General features: G+C 40.1%; 3 protein-coding genes across 3 annotated transcripts; all 3 read left to right on the top strand.

Annotated features, from left to right (window-relative positions):
* The first annotated feature begins 3594 nt into the window (after positions 1–3594).
* Positions 3595–6096, top strand: LOC119332639 (myb family transcription factor IPN2-like). Its single transcript, XM_037605804.1, has 6 exons — positions 3595–3787; positions 3879–3955; positions 4080–4134; positions 4468–4531; positions 4625–4697; positions 5199–6096. The coding sequence occupies exons 1-6, from the start codon at positions 3595–3597 to the stop codon at positions 5781–5783; spliced, it is 1047 nt and encodes a 348-aa protein (XP_037461701.1). The 3' UTR covers positions 5784–6096.
* An 11433-nt stretch (positions 6097–17529) lies between these two features.
* LOC119327786 (cortical cell-delineating protein-like) lies at positions 17530–18221 on the top strand. The gene has a single exon (XM_037600872.1). It carries the CDS (start codon positions 17593–17595, stop codon positions 17992–17994), a length of 402 nt encoding a protein of 133 aa, XP_037456769.1. The 5' UTR covers positions 17530–17592; the 3' UTR covers positions 17995–18221.
* Positions 18222–23252: 5031 nt separating this feature from the next.
* Positions 23253–23979, top strand: LOC119327399 (cortical cell-delineating protein-like). Its single transcript, XM_037600505.1, has one exon. It carries the CDS (start codon positions 23297–23299, stop codon positions 23696–23698), a length of 402 nt encoding a protein of 133 aa, XP_037456402.1. The 5' UTR covers positions 23253–23296; the 3' UTR covers positions 23699–23979.
* Positions 23980–25736: the final 1757 nt, after the last annotated feature.

Here is a 25736-nt window from a genome sequence, read left to right as displayed (position 1 = left end):
GCATGAGCTACTCTCAATGAACTATGACCGCATTTGGTTCAAAATCATTGGGAATTTTCCAGTAATTCAATTTCTATCTTGGCTTGGCTCGACAAAAGCCGAGATCTCTACCAGAATTGAGGTGAGTCGCCATTCTAGTCATATTTCGTAGTAAGTGGGTAATCAAGGAGATTATGTGCTTTTTGTTACAACTTGCCAGTAGAGTTGTGTTTATTAGTTAAAAACACTTGGAGTTGTTGTTGTGTTACCTCATCAGTCAGCCCTAACGATTATCTATTTGTGAAATGTCTTCAAAACATAAACCGGCATACACCACAAGATACAATTCAAAGGCCACGCATGGCTAACAGAAAAACAGCATCTTTGCTTAATTGGCAAAGAAGAAAGCATATATTCCATCTACGGCACAGAAAACGGCATGCCATGCACCCTCTCTCCTCACGGGACAAGGCCAAAGGTATGGAACGACTGAGCTAGCTAGCTTTACAAGGTTCTCGCTCATCCTCTCTGCTTTTCTTTCCTAGTTTTTTTTCCCTCCATGGTTTCCCTTTGTTTGGATTTGTGGGTTCCATATATCTAGGATTCTTTTAGTGACCTATGCATGCACGGAGAGACAATCTTCTATTCTACTAAAGTGGAGAGACTAGAGTTGAACTTTGTTAAATTCGCATTCTTGGCAGCACCATTATCTGTCCCCCATGAACCTCTCGTTATTTCTCTAAATTATAATCTCTCGGTTCATAAATATAAGATGTTTTTGGATATTTCAATATGAACTACATACGGATTGAAATGACTGAACAAACACGTCAAAACATGTCTATATACATCCAATTAAGAAAAAAGTTAAAACATCTTATATTTGTGAAATGGAGGGAGTAGAACTTAAAATACTCTTAAAACTTCACGTCATAGGCCTAAAATACGTGACGCACTTAGGAGTTATATTCTGATTCTTTGCAGCACCACTATCTGTTCCCCATGTACGTACTACAAGTCTACAAGCCATAGGCCGCAAATAAACGTGATTCGGTAGTCAAGTAGACCTAGCATGTGTAGTTTAGGTTCATGCATCTATTTGATCAGGAAATCAAGAACTGTAACATTCCAAAAAAAAGGGAAATCGAGGATTAAAATCATACAATGACTATATAAATTCTCTTATTCGTAATCAATATAAAGCACCATCCTCCCTTAAAAACAAATGAAGAATTAAAAGGGGGAACATATTTGGCTTGGGCAATCAACACAAATGAGTGTGACAGATATATGTCCTTGATTTATCTGGTGTCTAAACTAAAAATGATCACACGGGTACATCAGAAAAGGGTTGATAATAATGGGTTCAGATAAAGGGAAAGATGCATGGTTGCTCCGATCAGCTCCGAGGCAATGGTGGCTTTAGTGATCGGTTACTTTTTTGTTGGGAATGTTGTGATGTCTAGTTTTCCAACTAACAAGTCCCGGGGCTCAATGCAAACACATGCCTTCCAAATTCTCATATAATCTGGAAGCTATCATTTAGACATGATGATTGGTGGTGTTTGGGGGCATACACTCCTTTCCCATGCATCATTATCTATGAATGCATAGCTTGGCCCGTTGATGATTTGATGCACCGATGATATAAAAGTACTCATTAAAGTATGACTCCTACTCACAATTATGTTTCTTAATTTGATACGCTACTCTTGGACATGCATGTTAGTAGTGCATGTAGTTTTTTTTAGTGGAGTAGTGCCCGTATATTGTACGCACTATAGGATTTCTTTTACTTGTTCGCACTACAAGATTTGTGGTTATTTCTTTCCTGACTTGTTGTGATTCCACATAGAATTTTTTAGAATATGGAGTATAAAAGTTGGGGCGGCTTTCAGAATTGAGTCATTTCTCAAGCAAGCGATAGCGCTTGGACATATTGCAGTTGCAACTAGACCAAATCATCCCTGACGGTCCCTTGTCAAGCATTAGCCACTTTAGCAGAGCAATATGATTGAAGAACATATTTGTTTGGCATTTTCATGGACATCAAGCAAACATTCTCAATGCCGGCTTAACATTATCTATATTGATACCGTGTGACTTACATGGCTGAGTATCCCACCAAGTAATCCTTGCGACCAGGTTGAACCCTTTGACAACCAAGTAGAGTTACTTCAAAGATAATCTCCTTAATCCGCAAAAAAAGATAATCTCCTTAAGCAATTACGTCCTAATTGGAGCGGCATTTCTACTAGTTGTTATCTCGGTTTGGCTTTTCAGAAATGACACGGTCTTTGACAAGAGAAAAATCGTAGGTTGTGTACTCATATACACATTAGCTATCAAATAGATGGGAGTTGGCCACTGCAATCTGCGCGCAACTGGAAAGGGTGACCATGGAAGTTGTTTGCCTAGCTAGCCTGGATAGATGTCGGTCTAATCTCCGTACCAAAGCTCCTCGACCTAAGTTGTTTTCCTTGTCCCGCTAAAAAAAATGTTTTCCTTGTCTTGGGACTACTTTTATTTTAGGCTTGGCTTTAGTTTCATTAGCCATGTGCATCCTAATTATGTAAAGGTCAGGAATTTTAACTCGTGCGTAGTTGTATGTGTATTGGCTCGATGCAACGGTAAGGATAAGTAAAGTTCCATATATTCCAGAAAAAATGGCTGCATTACACCACCAAGGAAATATAGTTCCACCGGTTAGATAAGATACAAGATTAATGATACAACTAGCTAATCAATGTGGATTATTGTATGTTGGTACGTACCAAAATGCAAGTTAACAATGTGTTCGAAAGCCTATTGTCTCCAGATGATGTGGGAGCTATTTAGATTTTCAGACTGCAATCATCATCTTTAAAGCTTAAAAATAAAAGTAGCAATCATAATTTGTATATATACAAATGAGCCATGAACTTCAAAACAAGATGGATATATCATCGGTTGTACTTAATTAAATAGCATCTCACCCAACCATAATACTGTCTGGAAAACACGCTTTTGACAAGTATGACACCCACAAGCAGATGGTATTAATTTAGTGATGCTTTAGCCAGTCAATAGCTTATTACACGCGGCATGTACCCCCCTTGCAAAATCTCCATGCATCAAAGGAGCTGGCCTGCTATAATTAGTTAATACTTTGAGAGAAGCTTAGAGATGACAAAATTCGTTTGTTGAATGGACACCTCTCTCTCAGTCTCATCTTTAGAAAAGAGGCGGGCGTCAGGACAGCGGCGAGGCTTCCAGTGGTTGGCGGTGGCTTTTCCTCTCCCGGGAGAATATCATCACCCGTCCATGAGCTTTCCACGAGTAGAGAGAGAGAGAGAGAAGAAAGATAAAGAAACAAAGCCACTAAAGCAGAGAGAGAGGGAGAGAGAGAGAGAGAGAGCATATCGAGAAAGAAGACAGCCAAGGGAAGTACCACCACCACTACCGCGTCTACTACCACGACTATATACCCTCCCGAGCCTCGTTCTGCGTGCGGGAGCGAACCCTATTCCTTGTTCTTGAATCTCGTCCAAATCTGTAGCAGAGATTGATCAGAGAGGGAAAAAGATCTCTAGAGAGAGAAGGATTTAAGAGGGGCGGCCGAGGGGGGAGAATAGAATGTTCCCGGCTGCTGCAGCTGCTTCCTCCAAGAAGCCCGGCGTGAGCCCGTCGTCAGTTCACGATCGGGCCGCCGCTGCCGCGTGCGACTCCGGCCTCGTCCTCACCACCGACCCCAAGCCCCGGCTCCGGTGGACGGTCGAGCTCCACGACCGTTTCGTCGATGCCGTCGCGCAGCTCGGAGGCCCGGACAGTGAGGAGATCGACCCATTCATGCTTGTTTCAGTCCAGGTTTGGATAATTTTTGGGGTTGTTAGTGACTTGTTGATTTTGCTTCATGACAGAGGCAACTCCGAAGACTATTATGAGGGTTATGGGAGTCAAGGGCCTCACGCTTTACCATCTCAAGAGTCATCTTCAGGTGCGTGTGCATGGGCAGAATTAGGTTTTTGTTTCTCTCTCTCTCTCTCTCTCTCTCTCTCTCTCTCTCTCTCTCTCTCTCTAGATCTCATATGTGTTTTGGTTTCTGGTTTTATTGTTCTCAGAAATTCAGGCTAGGGAAGCAGCACAAGGAGTTCGGTGATCACTCGGTCAAGGATGGTAAATCATAAGATCTACTTATTGAAATTGATGTGCATGGATCATGTTTCTGTTCTACATATCATGGTTCAGTTATCTACTAGATCTCACATATATGTTTGCATTCCCTCACTTAAGTCATAGTTAAACCTAGCTTATTCATCTGGAAATATGTTACATGCATGCGTGTTAGTGTCTTTCCGAAGCAACCTGTTATGCCTAGGTGCTTAACCTAGCTGCCAAGTTTACTCTCTCTTTTGGCAATCTCTCTTTTTTGGTCAAAAAGGCAAAGTAGTACTCTATCTCTTGTTCATATCATCGCCTTAATAAACTACACCTTCCAATTACCTGCAGCTATGGAGATGCAACGGAATGCAGCCTCTTCGTCTTCGGGTATGATGGGAAGAAGCATGAACGAGTAAGCTTCACAACATCATATACAGATTATACAGTGCATTTCCAAAAGACTGCTAGCTAACGTTCATTTGGTGTCGTCAAATAACCACCACAGCCGCAGCACGCACATGAACGAGTCACTAAGGATGCAGATGGAGGTCCAAAGAAGGCTCCATGAGCAGCTGGAGGTATAAATTAATTACATTTTGGCATCTAAAATTTTGGGAAGTTTACACATACATATATATACTGATATACATGGTACAACTATGATCTGTTCCTGGCCCTACATCAACCACAAACATGCATGTTTCTTCTGTACTTTGCATGCAATGCATGCAAGAACGTTCCGAGGAAACTTACATTAATCTTGCCGAGTTGCTGGCAGCTGATATGGCAATGATGCTTGTCCTTTACACATGCATGTTGGTCCATGTGAACCTCCATGCTTGCTTGGTTGCAAGAATATTTCATGGGAAGTTTACTACTTTACTTGGCACACGTCTTTTTGGTAGCACTCATGAGCTTGGTACATATGCATTTTAACCTTTTTTAAGGCAGAAGAAATTATCACTTTGCATTGCCATGACGCCAACATTATGTGGCATCCCCATGCAGGTGCATTTTCACTTTCAAGGCTGTGATCACTTTGCAATGATGCCAATATGCCATGTGTTGTGTATGTGCAGGTGCAGAAGCACCTCCAGATGAGAGTGGAGGCCCAGGGGAAGTACATGCAGTCCATCCTGGAGAAAGCCTACCAAACCCTCGCGTCCAGCGATTGCGCCACGTGGCCTGCTGCCGCCGGGTACAGATCTCTAGGTGGCAGCCAGGCGCCGGCCCTCGACCTCGGCGGCTCCATGAGCTTCCAGGACCTCACCCTGTATGGAGGGTCGTCGAGCCATCTGGATCTGCAGCAGCACATGGAGATGAGGCCGACCATGGCCATGGACAGCTTCTTGGCGTTCAACGAGAGCTGCATTGGATCAGCAACAGTCAGGAGCTGCTCCACCGGGAAGAGCCCGATGATGTGGGGCAACGGCGATGATGAGCAGGCCAAGAGTGGTGGCAGCGCCGATGAGCTTCTCCAGATGGCGCCGTCGTGCATGATGGAGGCGGGTGGCGGCAGCGGTGGCTCAATGGATCCGATCATGTCATTGTCCGGCGACTCCTTGGGCAGTAAGGGCTTTGACGGCCCAATCATCAGCTCAAAGCTTGAGATGAGGTCATCTCCACAGCAAGTAGGAAGTGAGAGGAACTTGTCCTACGGGTAATTCAAGATCTTAAATAATGTGTTTTTTGTTCTTCTTTGGAAACACAATTAAGAGGTAATTAGTTACGTTAATGTGCTGTTGTCATGAAACAAGCTTAATTGGCTCTTTTGCTAAGATCACTAAATAAGCATGGGCTGAGGTGTAGCTAAGAGTTCAGAGAGAGGGGTCATCATATGCTGATGATGCCCAATGGTTTTCTTTTTTGAGGATATAGCGGGTAACAAAATTGTATTTTAACATATTGGCGTTGGTTTTAAGGTTTGTACATTTTGGCGTAGCTGTGAAAGCATGCAGCTGGTGTGAAACATGCTTCTATTATAATTCTTGTTCGGTGCATGTATTAACAATAATAATAGAGGAACAACACTCTGAGATTTATTGATGTCACGCTGTTTAGTTATGCATGTGATAATGTGTTCTCTCGTGTTATGTTTGAGTCAATTAAGTTGTGATTAAAGGCCATGTTGCATGTCTTTTTTTCCCCTGGACCGGTTGTTTCTTCTAGTTAGCTTGCACATATTAATTTTGATTTTCAATCTTAGTATATTTCTTTTGAGGAAATTAAGAAACCTTAGTATATATTTTCTCCATCCTTTTGATGGGACACTATGTTTTTTCATATTTGTCCTGAATTACGAGTCGCGATTAGTCTTCCGAGAGGATTTTCTTGATCACTTTCAACTCTACCCATATGGATCGCTTCATAAACACTTCGGATACCTGCCCCTTGATTTGCATGACATGGATTCATTGGTTTGGTTCACCCAATCGATAGATTAATTAACATAATTATTGGTGCAATATTTATTTTTTAAGAAGGGAATTACACACTATAAAAGGAAACGGATGGAGTAGTATGCATCACATTATTAATTTCTTACATGGTTGCGGTCGCACAGGAATGGAGGTTTTAAAAAAGGGGCTGTAAATATAAGTCAACAAGAAATCGTAGCCTTCCATCTACTTATGGGGTTTTCCTTATGTTTTGTGCTAAAAACCCTCAACTCCATCACATTCTCATCATCAAGTCCCTTCTATTTTTCAAAATGCATCATAGTTCTATGATTTTAGTCATGCCGTCAATTTAACTTTCCAAAACAAAGGATGCTCTATTTATATCGGTAGGTCAACTACATCGGACTTCATGAAAGTCTAAAGTCGCAAAAAAAAAGTGTTCGGTTGGTTGCACGTTTCTAAACCAATAGCGGATGTCATTTCAAAATTACTCAACTATCAGATTTTTCCATTACATATATAATCAGCGTTCATGACTAAGAGTTTGAATAAGTTAGAACTTTGCATCAAGATTCATGCCCTCTCAATACAGAAATTTATGTTCATTGCCAAACAAAACAACATTTGAACTTATTTGCAAAAAAAAAACATTTGAACTAGAAACTTTGCAGGGTCAACAATACACATGTATTACAGTGTGCATAAATTGTTTTAGACTTTTTGGTGCATTCGAACTTACATGATGAAAATACGATTGAATATTGACATATCACATTATAAAGGAAGCATCTAAATTTTGAGTCGCATACACATGCAGTATGAGATGTACATTTACTTTTCATAGTTCATGCCACTGAAAAATAATTCTAAATCATTCTTTGAAGATACCGTAAAACCTCGAACAATAAGTAAATAAATTAAAAGTGAATTGTTTTTTTAGAGGCATGTGTACATTGCTATGCCATATATAGAAGAAAAGTGTTAACTAATTGAAGTATGGAAGATTCTAGAACAAAATAGAAACACAGTGCTTCAGATTTTTTTTACCCAACGGTCAATTTTCCAAGTTATCCGTACACTATATAATGATATAGACAAATAACTTCACAATGTTAGCTATTCGATGAAGCCAATCCGAAGATAGAGATGGCAAATCCGAGCACTATTGGTTATTGTATATCTTCTTCACTCTACCAGATTCTGCCGCCTGTACTACTATCTTATGGTTGATACACATGACTTAAAAAAAGTACTTCTCCTTTGTTCTAGAATTTTTGTCTTCAATCCTCAGTTTTTCCTTCTAAATAAGTTACCACCATTTTTTTACTTTTATCTACAAACTTTAAATCATAGACACTTCTCTTTGTACTAGACCCTTCCATGCATTTTCTTTAAAAAATACCATTAATATTACCTCATGATTTTTTTTAACTTCAAGGCTATAATAGCGTACATTTGTCTTTGAAGATACAATACTAACTACTCAAAACTGCAATACGAGATAGTACTTCAAAACAATTTTTTTGGGGTTTATTTCACATGAGATCTGTGTTGTATATACCCTATAGTCTTCCGAATATCTGTAACTATAATTAGATTTTCAATGGGATGAACTACGAGAATTAAATATATATCTTATATGTTAGGCATGTAAGACTCCAAACTCACATGTTTGCATGTTATAAGTATGGCAATACACATTCGTACTTCGGTTATCTAAGCTCTCATGTGCAATGCACATGTACCTTGCAGTAAATATCTCTTACGCTCAAGTTTAGAGCAAGATTTATAATCTTTTATATATTTCTGATGCACCAGATTTTTTTTAGAAAAAACATCCTGCGTAGACCTGCAGAGTTTCAAATTCAAATGTCTATTTGTTTGGGAGGAAAAAAGAAGAGAAAGGTATTCACTAGATCTTGCTGCAAAACTGGCCGACTCGGATAAGGTTGTGTAGTTATATGGCTCTGAACTGTGCCTTAGAGCATTTACAACCAGACTCCTCACATTGGCATGCCAATGTAGGACAACTGACCGGATAGGAGAGAGAAGATAAAAGGATGACCATATTGAACCCCTCAAAGCCTCACTAAACGTCCGGACTGTCCGCCACTCCTCATACTCGACCCATATATGAGGGCAATATGAGAAGTGCCCAAATGTGTCCAGTCACTTACCACATATAGGATTTGGCCCACTGCAGAGCATCTTTCTATAGGAAAAAAGTGAGGAACATGGTTGTGTGCATGGACAAATGAACATGCCCGAACATTGACCGGAGAGCGGACCGAGAGCGGACTCGTCCGTGGGCGTTTGAAGGGCCAAAATTTGTTCAGTCCGTTGTAGACGCCCTTAGCTTTTGGAAAATACAGGGGAGAGGGAGAGAGGGGAAGCATGAGAGTGTGAGACGGCGGAGACAGAGGTCTGTGCAGAGATTTCGAGGAAGCTTCTTCTTCCCCGGCCTTTTGCCCCAGCGCCCCACAGTAGCTAGCTTTGAGGGCAGCTTCGATTCGGGTCTCAGCCTCGAGGCACGCGAGCACAATTCCCTATGCGGATCGAGCATCTAGCTAGCTGCATGCATGGTGGTTGCCTCACGAGTCACTTTTGATTTTGCTCCAAAGGACGAAGAACCTGCGACTGCGATGTATGGGCGCGTGCCGGAAGCTTCCTTCTTCCGCGGTGCTGCTGCTGTTGCTGCTGTGTGGCAGCACTTGGCCGGTTGGCCCGTCTCTTTTGGCCGGCTAGCTTCTTGGTTCTCTCGGTGAAAAAGCGAAAGTCACTCAGGCCAGAGACTAAAAGCAGAGTTGTCCCGTTTTCTGCTCCGGTGGCGTTTCAAGCCCTCCTGAGCTCTTGACTGGCTCCTTCCTCTCTTGCAGTACACAGGGCACTTCATGGCTTCATGCGTTAGTCGGCGGTTTCATGGCCTAACTTTTCATGCAAATTTCAATGGCCACTAACACAAGCTTTTGTGCAAATTTTTAGAAGGCCATTATCCTTTTCTTCATCAGCTCCCTAGACACTGGTAAGCTATCAACAAAAAATTGCAATCAATGAAAAAAAAATTATCAGCAGTGTGGCGTACCAAAAATACTAAGCCGGTTTTGGCATGCTTTTGGGATGCCTCTCAGCCGGTTTCTGGAAGATTTCCGGCAAAAAAATGGATGCCGATATCCATCACACGTGTGGCATAAAAGGCATTCGCCCACACGCCGTGTGTGGCATGAGCAGGGGGCAGCCCACACGGGCTGTGTGTGGACGAACAGTAGAATTGCCATACATGTGGGCGCAGTTACTTCGTGCCACACGTTCAACAAGTACTACTCATCCTTATTCCGCGCGTGTGTCACGAAGCAAATATGTCCAGACGTCCTGACGCAGCTACATTAGATACCCGCGGATGACGATTTAGTTGCCATCCGGGATGGCAAATATAGTTGTAAAAGCATGGCAACTCTCTCTGTTTTGGTTAACTATAGTTGTCATGTCTAATTTATGATAGTTGCCGCATGTAATCAAACTATAGTTGTCATGTGTGATTAACTAGTTGCCACATGTGGTCAAACAATAGTTGCCATGTGTGTTTACCTAGTTGCCACGTGTAGTTAATCACCGTTGCCATGAATGTTTATCTGATTGCCACGTACGCGCAACTGCAGTTGCTTCTAGCAAACAATTCATAGTTGACATGTGTGTATGTCTAATTGTCATGTACGCGCAACTGCAGTTGCCATCCAACAACGTACGACTGTCGTGTGGGCGAAAAGCAATTCGCCCACACGCGCATGGACTAGGTGGTGGCTGTGTGGGCAGAAACTACTTCGCCCACACAGCGCAGCTGGCAACCGCGTGCTGTGGGGCGTGTGGACGACCTCCCCAACGCCCACACACCGTCCTTGTCCTACGTGGCACGCGAATACTGTCTCGGAGTGTCAAGATTCGTGCAAACTTAACTAGACAGTGATCCAAGCGTGTGGGCGAGTTGCAATGTTGCCACATGCGTGTGGGCGTTAGTGTTTTCAAAAAAAAATCCTGCATTTTTCTTAGTATTTTATTTTTCATATTTGTGGTTTGCTATTTTTAAAATTTAGTGTTTTTTCATTTCATTTTCTTTTTTCTTTATCCAAATTCATGAATATGTTTTAATTTTAAGAACCTTGTTCATTTTCATTTTCATTATAATTTTTTAATTTGGTTAATATGTTTTGAATTCATGATGATTTCTTCAACCTCATGATTTTTTTAGAATTAATAATTTTGTTTTGTAATCCCTTATTTCTTTTTCCAAATATGTGAATATTTTGCAAATCCATGGAAGTTTTTAAATTCACAAACATTTTAAAACTTTGCTTCATTTTTCAAATTCACTAAGAATTCTCTGCATGTGTGAACGATCTTAAAATTTTGGGTCATTTTTTTCATATTCACCAAGAAGTTTCTGAATTTGTGAACATTTTAAATTCACGTAACTTTTTAAAATACATGACCATTTTTTTAATTATCTAACATTTTTATTCATGATTTTTTTAGTTCAGGAATTTATTTCAAATTATGGAACACTTTTTTAATTGGCGAACACTTTTTAGATCCTGGGTTAATTTTTATATTCACAAATAGTTTACAAATCGTAAAAAATATTAAGGTTGTGAACATATTTTGAATTCACAATATTGTTTTAAGAATTATGGACATTTTAAATATAATAATGCCTAACTAGAAAAATAAACAAGGTAACAATCGCTGTTGGCAGACGTGTGATTGTTTTATCGCTCGTTGGGCTAGACACATGTAGATGAGCGCTCTCTACAAAACCTGAGCTGGCCTGGCCCATGTAGACGAGCGTTTGCCCGTGGTGAAGGCAAATCCTAAACAGCGCCCGCTGCGCCCGTTTTACCTGTTTTCACTAACGGGCGCATACCCCTTAGCGACGTGGGCTTGGCCCATCTACGTTCTTTCTTCTGCTTTTATCCCGCAAAAAAAAAGTTACAACGCGTGGGAGGGATTCGATCCCTCGACATCTTCTTTCAATGCATGCCGCAGTAACCAACCGGCCAACCACACCAGATATGTTCATTTGGGTCTTCTTCGCTATTTTGTTCATTATCAACTATTTTCTTCATTCTTCATTCTTTTTTCCTTTATCCTGTTCCTTTTTCTCCTTTGTTGGAACGGTTTTGTTCTTTTTATTTTTATTTTTATTTTTCTTTTTCTTTGTTAAATGCGTGATTTTTTTTCAAAATCTGATGAACCTTTTCAAATTTGTGAATTGTTTTTCAAAATGGATGATCTTTTTTTCAAAATCGATGAACTCTTTTTTCCAAATCAATGATTTTTTTTCAAATTGATGAACTCTTTTTCCAAATCGATGAAATCTTTTTCAAAATTGATGAACTCTTTTTCCAAATCGATGAACTCTTTTCAAAATTGATGAACTCTTTTTCCAAATCGATGAACTTTTTTTCAAAACCGATGAACTCTTTTTCAAAACCGATGAACTCCTTTTACAAATCGATGAACTTATTTCCAAGTCGTTGAACTTTTTTTCAAAATCGATGAACTCTTTTCAAAACCTATGAATTTTTTCAATTCGATGAACTCTTTTCAAAATCGATGAACTCCTTTTCTTTTTGAACTTTTGTGAACAGATGAACTTTTTCGTATTCTTGCCTTTTATTTTAATACCGATTTTTTTAAAATATGTGAAGTTTCAATTTTTTTTCCATTTACATTAAAAAACACATTTCCATAATAGTTTTGAAATAATTCGCAAATCAAAGTGCTACAGTAAACAATAGAAATGTGCAATTAATTGCACTGCCACGTATTCTTAAAAAAGTTCGCTCCCTGAATTGATCGCTACCACGCAGTTGTTGTGGTGGTTTGCCTAGGTCCTACGTTTTAATAGTGGTGCGAGTTCGATCCTCCACATCGCTACATTTTCTGTTATTTTATCGCGCTGCCCACGAGCTAGCGAACGAAGATTTGCTGGGCCGGCCCAAGTAGCACCACCTTCGAGCGCCAGTAGTCAAAACCGGCGCTCTCAGCGCCGGTTAGGAACTCCCGTGGTGAAGCTACCGAGCTATGTTGAAGCGAGCACGTGTTATTATCTCTTAGCGGCCACTTTAAGCGATATATTGCACTGCATGTTGATATGTTCTAGACGTATCTATAATTTTTTTTTATTTTATGTTCCAATTATACCGTCATTGCATAGATTTTGGCATCAATTATTATTATTATTTTGGACTAACCTATTAATTCACTATCTAGTGTGAGTTTCTGTTTTATGTTGTTTTTGGCCTTTTTAGGAAATCAATTTTTGGGGGAACAAAAAAACAAAAAAAGATACATCGGCAAGTTTCAAGTGCGCCAATTGTGGGCGTGAAGTGAAAAATTCCCGTTCTGGCTGGCAGTAGGCATCGGACTAAAAATCCTCTTTCGCCGGGCCTTTCAGACTTGAAATCCAAACGCAGAGAGTGGTTCGAATCCACCTCAGAACGAACAATAAAAAGGCGTCGAGCGGGTGTAAGCTCGAGGAGCTAGGAGGATGGAAGAAAGCTTGACGCTTCTTTCATTAAACTACTCGAACTTTTTGTTAGAAAAAGAGGAAATAACTCAGTTCAAGAGAGGGTTGAGCTTCATCAGGTTATTGTGCACCAAATGATGAGGTTTCTTTGAGTTTCAGGAAGCACGAGAGAGGTGGAAGGCGGTGTCCATAAGCTCCACACACCACTTGCTCATGGCCGAGGGCTACATGGAGCCCACATGCACTCCTCCAGTGCCTATGCCTTTATATTGACCCAAAACCCTTCATCATATTTAGCAGGATTTTTTGCCACCACACCTCTCTGATCCGCCGCGATCCAATTTATAGGCCTTTTCTGGTATTCTGTCGCAGGAGAAATTCCTCACATCGACCATCTACATCATCCTTGCTACCACTAAGCCCACGGACCGTGGGTGAGTAGTTTTCTTTGGACTATGGGTCCGTAGTAGTAGTTAGATGAGAAGTTCTCTTATGTTCTTCAATAAAATGATCACATTAGATGTCCTACATGGTTCTGATCCGTCTAATGCAATCTTTATGTTGTGTTTGTTGCGGTGCCATGAATTAATTGTTAGTTTATGATAATATTTATATATGTTCTATTCGTGGATTTATAGGAATTCTTTGATGCATAATTTATAGACGTATATGCTCTCTGATGATCTATTAGTTGGGTACCGGCGATGATTAGGTGAATGGTCTTCATGTTCAATCTTACAATTAATCTACTACAATGATAGAAAGTGGAAAAGATTTATTGTGTTGTTGCCACTAAGAATAAAAAAATAGTTGCGTAGTTGTTTTTTAAATGCAGGGTGAAGACAATATACTATATACATCATGTCATCATGCTTAATGCAATACATTGTTTTAATTAATACTTTGAGATGCATGTTGAATAGTAGTCCTAGACTGGAGTATTAGCTATAAAATTTGGTGGATTAACGGTCTATAGATGTTTGTTCATGTATATGCAATTATGCCATGTATGATCATAATCATAAAAACTGTAATTTAATCAATACGCAACTGCAATTTATTCACCATGTCATATTATCTTTTATAGAGAGGTACCACTAGTGAAACTATGGATCCTATACATTTATCCATATTGCTTTCAACCTCAATAAATGCACCTTTATTTTTGTTTACAATCTGAACTTTTATTACTTCCATTACTATTATCACTTCCAAACACAAGTTGCATTAATCCTTATAACTAGAAACGCTAGTGAAACTGATAATCTCACTGGTCTCATTGGGGACTGAGGCACGTATTGTATTTCTGTGTGCATGTGTTGATCGATGGTCGTAGTACAAATACTCATACAGGTTCGATAAATCTTAAGTCAGCCACTTAAGGCCACAAACCTCTATACTCGCAAAAAAAGAGAGGCTACAAACCTCTGCACTTGGGCCCCAAACAACTTCCTATAATAGAAGAAGCACTCATGGCAGATGATCCCTGATCCATATTGCATACTCCTGCGCCCCATCTTTTCTTTTCTAGGCCCGCGAAAATTAATTTTGCGTGTCTTTTTTCACTGGTTTTGGGAGGGTTCTAGAACCATCTTTGAACCAGTTTTTTATATATTTCTTTTTGTTGGTTTTACTGGTTTTCTTGCGCTTTCTTCTATTTTCCATTTCTTCTGTTTTCATTTTAAGTTTTAGATTATTGAATATTTTCAAATCACATACATTTTCTAAATCTGCAATCAATTTTCATTGAGATGATTTTTAATCCACAAACCTTCTTCTAATTCATACGAAATTTATGAAAATTTATTGAATTTGGTAATATTTTTGAATCTGGAATAATTTTATATTCATGAACTATTTATGAATGCGGATAATTTATGAATCCAACATTTTGATGAATTTGTGAACTTTTTTTAAAATCTACGATAATTTTCTGAATTCATTCAACATTTGGAATCCGTAAGTATTTTTTCAAATTTTACAAAAAAAATATAAATTGGCTAACTTTGTTTTTCATATTGCAAACTATTTTATGATTCCTTGGATTTTCTGTTGGAAACTTGCTCACGTCCCTTATGTACATTTTTATCTATTTTTCAAAAATAAAACATGTAAACCAACCGGGTCGGCTTCTACACGCGAATAAATATAACGGACCTAATTGGTCGGCTCAGTAGGTACTGCCCCGTGCGCATCAGTCGATCACTAAGTTACGCGCGAGACAAGAGTGCAGGAGGCCAGGAGCTATATCTCGCCTATTATGAATCATCCATTGACCTCATCTCTATAGGGGATCACAAAGTGGGCCGGCCCAAGTTACCAACTAGCGGATTTGGGTAGCTTCAAAGACCGTAATTTTCAGAAGGTTCCATGCATTTTTTTTGTGTGTTTTTCATTATTAGTTTTCATTGGCCTTTATTTATGTTTTTTATTTTCTTTCAAAAATTCAATTTGACATTTTTTAAATACGCATTGAACATATTTTGTATACCAGTTGAACATTTTTAAGATACAGTTTAACCAATTTGCAAATACTCATCAAATATTTTTCCAAATACATGTTTAATATTTGTTAAATGCACATTCAACATCTTCTAAATAAATGATGACATTTTTTAAACGCACATTGAACATGTATCATAAATGTTACGAAGATTTTTTAAATGTGTGAACATATTTTCAAATGTCATGAACATGTTTGAATGGTACAAAACATTCTTTCCGTAATTATGCAAAAGAAATTACATTGTATGAATACACATTGAAGATTTTTAAAATACTCGTTGATCATTTTTTTCAAATACATGTTAAACATTTCTCAAATGCTCATTGACTATTTTGAAATACACGAAGATTTTTTAAAAAACACACATAGAACATTTTTCAAAAAGGTCTTGAACATTTTTTTATAAACTGTGAACAATTGTTGAAATGTCCTGAAGCTTTATTTAGAGGTAAATATTTTTTTTGAAAATTATGTAAACAAATATTTACACTGTACGAACATTTAAAACTTGTCACAAACAATTTTTAAAATGTGTGAATATATTTTAAAGGCGATGAACAATTTTTTGGAGTGATATAACTCTTTTTTGTGAATATTTTAAGGGCCAGCCAATGTTGTCTTTGACGCGGCCCCTTAAATTTAGTACATTCCAATCTCCCACCCACTCCACAATCCACATGTATCCAACACGAGTCATTCCTGGCCTTTACCGTCCCGGCCGTGGACTGCTACAAATCTCTCTCCCTTCCCGAACTTGTATTCCTTCCCGTGTACCACCCCTCCCTCATGATGGATATCCATTGTTCGGAGAGAGTCTGATGCCACGGTTGGCACTGTGAGTTGCGTCGATGCAGATCGGCTCTCACCATCTCAGTTAGGCTTGTATGGCTTGAGCAGATTCTAGCTTCTCTCTTTCTCTTTCTTCACATTTATTGTTTTTGCCTGGTGTGACAGAGGCGTGTCGGAGGCTCGTTCTATCAACGATAGTGATTATTCGGTGGTCTCGAAATCTGGATGTAATTTTATTATGTTTGAAGATGCTTTGTACTTCCGCTCGCAAAAAAAAAGAGATGCTTTGTACTTCCAATGAACATTGATCTGGATCCTTTTTAGAAACAAGAAAAATTGGGCTCTATCTTGCTCCATGGTCTTATTTATCTCAACATGCAAGCATCCACATCATCATATAATTATGGATGGGATAAGACCCACCTCAACATGCAACTTTGCATGTATGGATGGAAAAGTCCCGCCGTGATTTTTTTAATTCTATTATTATACTTATATTTAATTAATATTTTACAACTATACATCATCAAATATAATAAGTTATATGTCTTTCTAATTTTGGTTAAATTTATATTGATCTAAATATATATGCCACGCAATCAAATCTAATTGAAACATATTGCAGCGAATTTCTGCAGCAACGCGCATGGTATTATCTATAGTTGGTATTATTGGTCAGCGCTACCAATGGGCCATTAAACAATAATTTTACGGCTAGCTGAGCATTCGTGTCCATGCATGCCAACAAGCCAGTAGAATAAACCAAAGTATGAAACGTAAAGTAGACACATGAAATCAAAACCATACAACACAATGGTCTATATACGCCTCCCGTGACCCGGATGATCGGGGTATGCCAGCTCATAGCGCCGCCATGCCTGATATATTTCCTTTGTCCCTAGCTATGCTCCAGATTATTATGGCTATACACTTGTAAAGCCATCAAATATTTATATGCACACATCAGAGAATATGCATATGGGAGTACTTTTTTTCCGGAAACTAAAGCAAAGTCTCATGGCTCAGCTATCAGGTTTTGTTCTTTAGCGAACAGATCATGCTCCAACGGTGATACACAGGTACGTAACATGCTAGTACAATAATGAACGGTTGCACATAATCTTTACAAATTACGTCAAGAGTCGAATTAATTAGCTCCACTGACCATGACACGAACGAGTCACTTGCATGCAACCCAAGAAAACCATCCCAAGCTAGCAAAGCCTGCAAAGCTTACCCACAGACCAGTAAGAGCAATGGCGCCGTCTAAGCTCGCCCTCTTCCTCGCTCTGAACCTGATCCTCCTCGCCGCCGTACAGGGCTGCGGGCCCAACTGCCCGCCTGTCGTTCCTATCCCGCCGATCCGCCCACCGCCTGTCGTGCCATCGACTGGCGGGGGCAGCTGCCCGATCAACACGCTGAAGCTGGGCGTGTGCGCCAACGTGCTGACCCTGCTGAAGCTCAGGATCGGTGTGCCGGCGAACGAGCAGTGTTGCCCGCTCCTGGGCGGGCTCGCCGACCTCGACGCCGCTGTGTGCCTCTGCACCGCCATCAGGGCCAACATCCTCGGCATCAAGCTCGACGTCCCCATTGACCTGACCCTTCTCCTCAACCAGTGCGGCAAAAAGTGCCCCGCGAACTTCACCTGCCCCATCTGATTCATCCATCCATGGATGAATGTTATACATGCATAATCGTCAACTCGTAACCAGTTTGCTTGTCATACGCGCGCATTATACGTATGATTTTTCTGTTACAGTTCGTATGTCAGGCGTTTGCATGGGCTCCCTCGCTCGTGCATGCATGCTTGATAGGCTTGTGATTGATCAATGTCATTGTATCCTGTTATGGTAGTAAATGCATGATTTGAATATTTGTAAAAGGATATACATCCTTGTACACGTACCTGGAATGAAAAGTTTGTTTAAGACTTCAAGTTGGGTTAATTCGACCCGTGATATGCCAGCATGAGTTGTATATTCATATGTAAGCGCATGCATGATTGCATCAATCGTGATCAGATTCACATCTTTACCCATGCATTAGATACATCTTTCTGTTTTGCCTAAATGATCCTTGATAAAATTAAAAGTCATGCTGAATATTTTCTTCTTCTCTAATGCCACCTTTTACATCTTGATGTTCACTGATCCATAAAAAACCAAGCATGCATGCATCGCACTACTGATTACTCCGCATGCCATATGTACACTGGTAGATGTCATAAGTGCATGCATGCATACTTAAGTTTTTTCTGAGCACGGTACAATCGCAGATGCTCACATACACTCACCTGTATGAACACAAATGCTTATGAACATTTTCTGCATCCGCAATCAATTTTTGTATTCAGAGATGTTTTTAATCTGCGAATTTCTTTCTAATTCAGGAACATGTTCTGAATTTACGAACATTTTTTGATTTTGGAGCATTTTTTGAATGCCTCAACTTCATGAACTATTTATTACTGTAAACAATTTATGAATCCAAGATTTTTGTGATTGTGTGAACAATTTTTCAAATCCATGATAATTTTTTGAATTGATGAACATTTTTTGCATTCAACAATTTTGAAATCCGAGAACATTTTTTAAAATTGACAAACATTTCATAAATTGGCAAACTTTTTCCATATTTTCGAACTATTTTATGATGCCTTGGAATTTTTCTTCCCTCTTGGCCATTTTTAGTTGTTTTTCAAAAAACAATCACCTGTAAACAAATCTAGTCGGCTCCTATAAGAGAATAAATATAACGGACCTAAATGGTTTGCTCACTAGGTACCTCCCGGGTGTACATCAGTGGATCACTAAGTATCCCGCATGTGTTACCCGCGAGACATGAGCACGGGAGCTATATCTCGCCAATTGCGAGTCATCCATTGACCTCACCTGCAGGGATCGACAAAGTGGGCCGGCCCAAATTAGCAACTAGCGGTTTTCGGTAGCTTGCAAGACCGGTTTGTGGAATCTTCCACCCGCTTTGGCTGATTTTGGGAAGGTTCCATGCGTTTTTGTTATTGGTTTTCATCGTTCTTTATTTATGTTTTTCAAAATAGAAGTTGAATTTTTTGAATACAGTTTAAACATTTTCTGTACACAAGTTGAACAATATTAAGATACACTTTAACCATATTTCAAATTCTCCTCGAATATTTTTCCAAATACATGTTTAGTACTGTATTTGTTAATCGCACATTGAACATCTTTTCAATACACAATGAACATTTTCTAAACACACTTTAAACATGTATCATAAATGTTATGAAGATTCTTTTTAAACATGCAAATATATTTTCAAATGTCATGAACATGTTTGAATGGTTCAAAACATTCTTTTCGTAGTTACACAGAAGAAATTATATTGTATGAATACATGTTGAACATTTTTCAAATACACATTAAAGATTTTTTCATACTCGTTGACCATTTTTTCAAATACATGTTGAACATTTCTCATATGCTTATTGAATATTTTAAAAATACCTGAAGAACATTTTTGAAACACACATAGAATATTTTTTAAAGGTCATGAACATTTTTTCTAACTGTGAACTTTTTTTAATGCTAAAAAATATTTTTTTTGATAATTATTTAAACAAATACTTACATTGTATGAACATTTAAAACATGTGATGAAAAAGTTTTTAAACGTGTGAAGATATTTAAGGGCGTGAACAATTTTTTGGAGTGGTATAACTCTTTTTTATGAATATTTTAAAGGCGGCCAGTGATGGGATGTTAATACTGATTGGCTTATTCTAGGGCCGATCAATGTTCTCTTTGACGCCACCCCTTAAATTTAGTACAATCCAACCTCCCGCCCACTTCACATGTATCCATCACCACTCCCTCTCCCCCCGCCTTTACCATGCCAGGCAGTCGAACACCGCAGATCTATCTCCCTTCCCGAACTCGTATTCCTTCTCTTGTGCTACACCTCCTTCATGGCGCTGATCCATTGTCCGGAGAGAGTCCAATGCCACGTTCGACACTGTGAGTCACATCGACGCAGATTGACCCTCACCGTGCTCAATTAGGGTTATATGGCTTGGGCCGATTCACAAGTTCATGCGTGCCACCACTGGTCGCGCCGACCATGGCCCCCTGAGTGTCATGGTTGGTTGACTTGTTCCTCAAGATGATAGAGGCACTCATCTAGAAGATGGGTCTAAGTCGAAAGTCTGGCCAATGTCAAGGTCACTAGGTTGGCTTTCGGCCTTGCTGACCATATCTGGATGTTGCATCCTCATCACTACGACTATCAAGATTTTACATTTAAGACTTCGAGTAATAAAATATTTCATGAATCAGCCCATGAAATACATAAACTCGGAACATGTTGAGTTTGCTTTAGGTATCTGAGGCCAACTCAATGGTGTTTCAGTTTTATTGTACAATTAGGCGGGCTACAATGGTCATACTTAAAGCAAACAAAGTATTTACTCCTTCCAAGTTCATAGGGCGCCTAATGAAAAACTGATAATCCAAGAGTAGGAGTCGTCATGCATCTAGTGCGCCTTGTTCTCCCCAAGTGATTATTTCACAGGAAAATAGCCGGCCAACGCGTCATCGCCTGTCCGTCTCGTTTTCGATGGCCTTAGGTCCATGGCGGCTTGGTGAATTTCGGCCCTTACCGGTGGAGGGCTATGTTTTTATGTGTTTCTTCAAGTTCTGTTAGGTTTGTGTCCTTCTCAAAAAGACGAGACGGCGGCGGCTCCCAAAAATGGAATAAGGTTCTCCCCGCCAAGCACCCATCCTGGTGGTGTGTCTAGCATCATTGGTGGAGGTATGGAGGCATGTCTACGGCAGATCTTCCTTGGTGGATTAGCTCGGATCTGGTCATAGTTCATATATGTTGGTGTGTCTTTAGGTTGGATCCTTCGTCTACGCTACTCTTCATCGGCGATGGTTGTTGTTCTACTCCGCTGGTCCTATGGGGCCTTAGCACTATGAGTTCCCGACTGTCTACTACAACAAGTTTTGCGTGGCTCCGGAGAGGGAGGGCGATGACGACGGCGAGCCTTCAACTCAATTCAGTGCTTGTAATTGTTGCCAAGTGTTTGTTGTACTTATTGTTGAAGATGAATAGAATGGAAGTTTTCTCATGAAAAACTAGCCAACCAACACCCAACAAAACCCCTCTTAATTACTGTGTCTAATGTCCCTTTAATTTCTGTAATTAATGAAGCCAAAAAAGGAAGAGGTGCTCGTTTGTTTATTAGGAAATTAATTAAGCATGGATGGTCCAATCAACGCCAAGAAAAACCTCCATGCGATGGTTCAAGCACGTTCACTTGAAGAGATATTAACGCTTGCTTTTCATCTAGCCCTCCCCTTTGCCTGCCGTTTCGGCGGCCAGTGGCTGTGGGATAATATTTTTTTCCAGTGATCATGGCAGTGGGAAAATTTTGGTGGCTCCGCTCCAGTTAGTAGTTTAGATTAGGGTTTTTAGTCCCCACAGATGCGGCACTCGTGTGGATGGCAACAGTTTTTCTTTGAGTTTGTCTTTCGGGCTTTGATCCTCCCTTAGTTTGTCCATCGGGACATACACAACGGAGCTCCAGGGTAAATTTCCGCCGTCTTCTTGGGGCGTAAGAAGTTCATCCGCACTATCTTATTTTATCTCAACATGCAAGCATCCACATCACCATACAATTATGGATGAGATAAGACCCACCTCAACATGCAACTATGCATGAAAAATGCTCAACATCAAATTCAACCATGCATGAGATTTTTTAATTCTGTTATTTTTTTTTGACTACAATTATGGATGGGATAAGACCCACCTCAACATGCAACTATGCATGAAAAATGCTCAACATCAAATTCAACCATGCGTGAGATTTTTTAATTCTGTTATTGTACTTATTACAACTATACACGATCAAATATAATAAGTCGGATGTATTCCTAAGTTTGGTTAAATTTTTATTAATCTAAATATTATATGCCACACAATCAAATCTAATAAAACTAAAAATATATTGCAACGATTATCGCAGCAACGTGCGGGGTATCATCTAGTTGGTATTATTGTCGGGTCTGTCTAGGACACATCTAGATGTGAAGCTGATATCCACTCTGTTTGTGGTCGCTGATGTCCATTCTGTTTGTGGTTTTTTTTGTCCTTTTTTGTTTCTTGTTGCTGTATTATATATATGTGGGAGCTTAGATGTGACATCCTTAAAAAACATCTAGATGTGAATTAGACAAACTGTATTTTTTTTGTCCTAGTATTTTTTGTTTCTTGTTGCTGCATTATATATTTGTGAGAGCTAAGATATGACATTCTTAAAAAAATATCTAGATGTGAATTAAACAAACTGGTATTCATCAACATAACCAATGGATACAGATTTACTAATAATTATACAGCTAGGTAAGCATACGTGTCCATGCATGCCAACGAGCCAGTAGAACAAACCAAAGTATCAAACGTAATGTAGATACATGGAATCAAAACCATATGCAACGCAATGGCCTATATACGTCTCTCGTGACCCGGATGATTGGCGTATGCCAGCTCGTAGCGCTGCCATGCCCGATATATTCCTTTGTCCGTTGCTATGATCCAGATTATTATGGCTATACACTTGTAAAACCATCAAATATTTATATGCACACAGCAGACAATACGCATATGGGAGTACTATTTTTTCGAAACTAAATGAAAGTCTCATGGCTCAGCTATCAGGTTTTGTTCTTTAGTGAACAGATTATGCTCCAATGGTGGTATACACACGTAACATGCTAGTACAATAATGAACGGTTGCACATAATCTTTACAAATTACGTCAAGAGTCAAATTAATTAGCTGGACTGATCATGACATGAACGAGTCACTTGCATGCACTTGCACACTACACCCGGCCTATAAATACCACCCCAAACAACCCAAGAAAACCATCCCAAGCTAGCAAAGCCTGACAAGCTTACCCACAGACCAGTAAGAGCAATGACGCCCTCCAAGCTCGCCATCTTCCTCGCCCTGAACCTGGTCCTCCTTGCCGCCGCCCAGGGCTGCGGACCCTACTGCCCGCCGGTCGTACCTACCCCACCGATCCGCCCACCGCTTGTCGTGCCATCGACCGGCGGGGGCAGCTGCCCGATCAACACGCTGAAGCTGGGCGTGTGCGCCGACGTGCTGAACCTGGTGAAGCTCAGGATCGGTGTGCCGGCGAATGAGCAGTGCTGCCCACTCCTGGGCGGGCTCGCTGACCTCGACGCCGCCGTGTGCCTCTGCACCGCCATCAGGGCCAACATTCTCGGCATCCAGTTCAACGTCCCCATCGACCTCGTCCTCCTCCTCAACCAGTGCGGCAAGAAGTGCCCCTCCGACTTCACCTGCCCTATCTAATCCATCGAGCTATCGATGAATATTATACATACATAATCGTTGTACTCGTAACTAGTTTGCATGTCATACGTACGCACCACACGTATATTTTCTATGTTCCAGTGCAGGCACTATATGTCAGGTGTTTGCGTGGGCTCCCTGGCTCGTGCATGCATGCTTGATAAACTTGTGATTGATCAATGATCAGTGTATCTCGTTATGGTATCTAAATGCATGATTCATGTATTTGTACAAGGATATACAAAGTTGTCTTGACAGTACATGAAGTTAAATTGTTCATATGTTTACTAACCTTTTAATAAAAGTTGTATGAAGTTTTGTGTGGATGAAGTTTTTAAGATCTAGGGGAGATATCGATATGAGACAAATGAGAAGAGGCAAAAGCCTAAGCTTGGAAATGCCCAAGGCACCCCAAAAAATATTCAAGAAGTCTCAAGCGTCTAATTTTTATTTGTTCACATGATATGTGTTATTCTTGGAGCGTCCTTTGCATTTTTGTTTGCTTTGCTTGTTGGTATTTTACAATCATCATATCATGATCACATTTCATAGGGAGATATGCACATTGGTCATGAATTTATAGAATGCTCTATGCATTGCACTTATATCTTTTGAGTTGTGGTATTTATAGAATTGTTCATTTGATTCAGTTATACATGTTAAGAGCATTGCGAAAAAAACATGCTTTTATAGAAAGGGTAATAACTCTTGCTTAACTTATACTCCCTCCATTCCAAAATGTGTCTCAACTTTGTACTAACTTTGTACGAAAGTTAGTATAAAGTTGAGTCACTTATTTTGGGACGGAGTGAGTACCTTTCTAGATAGTTGAATAGCAATTGGTTGTTTGCTTGGATTTATATATTGGAACAAAAATATAGGTATAATGTTGGAAATATGCCCTAGAGGCAATAATAAAATGGTTATTATTATATTTCATTTTTCATGATAATTGTCTATTGTTCATGCTATAATTATGTTATCCGGAAATCATAATACATGTGTGAATACATAGACCACAACATGTCCCTAGTGAGCCTCTAGTTGACTAGCTCGTTGATCAATAGATGGTTACGGTTTCCTGACCATGGACATTGGATGTCATTGATAACGGGATCACATCATTAGGAGAATGATGTGATGGACAAGACCTAATCCTAAGCATAGCACAAGATCGTGTAGTTCGTCTGCTAAAGCTTTTCTAATGTCAAGTATCATTTCCTTAGACCATGAGATTGTGCAACTTCGGGATACCGTAGGAATGATTTGGGTGTGCCAAATGTCACAATGTAACTGAGTGGCTATAAAGGTGCACTACAGGTATCTCCAAAAGTGTCTGTTGAGTTGGCACGAATCGAGACTAGGATTTGTCACTCCGTGTGACGGAGGGGTATCTCTGGGCCCACTCGGTAGGGCATCATCATAATGAGCTCAATGTGACCAAGGAGTTGATCACGAGATGATGTGTTACGAACTAGTAAAGAGACTTGCCGGTAACGAGATTGAACAAGGTATAGGGATACCAACGATCGAATCTCGGGCAAGTATAATACCGGTAGACAAAGGGAATTGTGTATGGGATTGATTGAATCCCCGACATCGTGGTTCATCCGATGAGATCATCGTGGAGCATGTGGGAGCCAACATGGGTATCCAGATCCCGCTGTTGGTTATTGGCCGGAGAGATGTCTCGGTCATGTCTGCATGCCTCCCGAACCCGTAGGGTCTACACGCTTAAGGTTCGATGACGCTAGGGTTATAGGGAATAGATGTACGTGGTTAATGAATGTTGTTCGGAGTCCCAGATGAGATCTCAGACGTCACGAGGAGTTCCGGAATGGTACGGAGGTAAAGATTTATATATGGGAAGTCCCGTTTTGGACACCAGAAGTGTTCTGGGCGTTATCGGTAACGTACGGGGACCACTGGAAGGGTTTGGAGGTCCACCAGCCCCGGAGGCCTGCATGGGCCAAGTATGGGAAGGGACCAGCCCCTAGGTGGGCTGGTGTGCCTCCCACAAGAGGTCCAAGGCGTAGTG

This window comes from Triticum dicoccoides, chromosome 7A (assembly GCF_002162155.2).
Source record: "Triticum dicoccoides isolate Atlit2015 ecotype Zavitan chromosome 7A, WEW_v2.0, whole genome shotgun sequence".
NCBI classification, from domain to species: Eukaryota; Viridiplantae; Streptophyta; class Magnoliopsida; order Poales; family Poaceae; genus Triticum; species Triticum dicoccoides.
The sequence above is the reverse complement of the archived record's forward strand: the minus strand, read 5'-3'. Positions and strand labels throughout refer to the sequence as shown.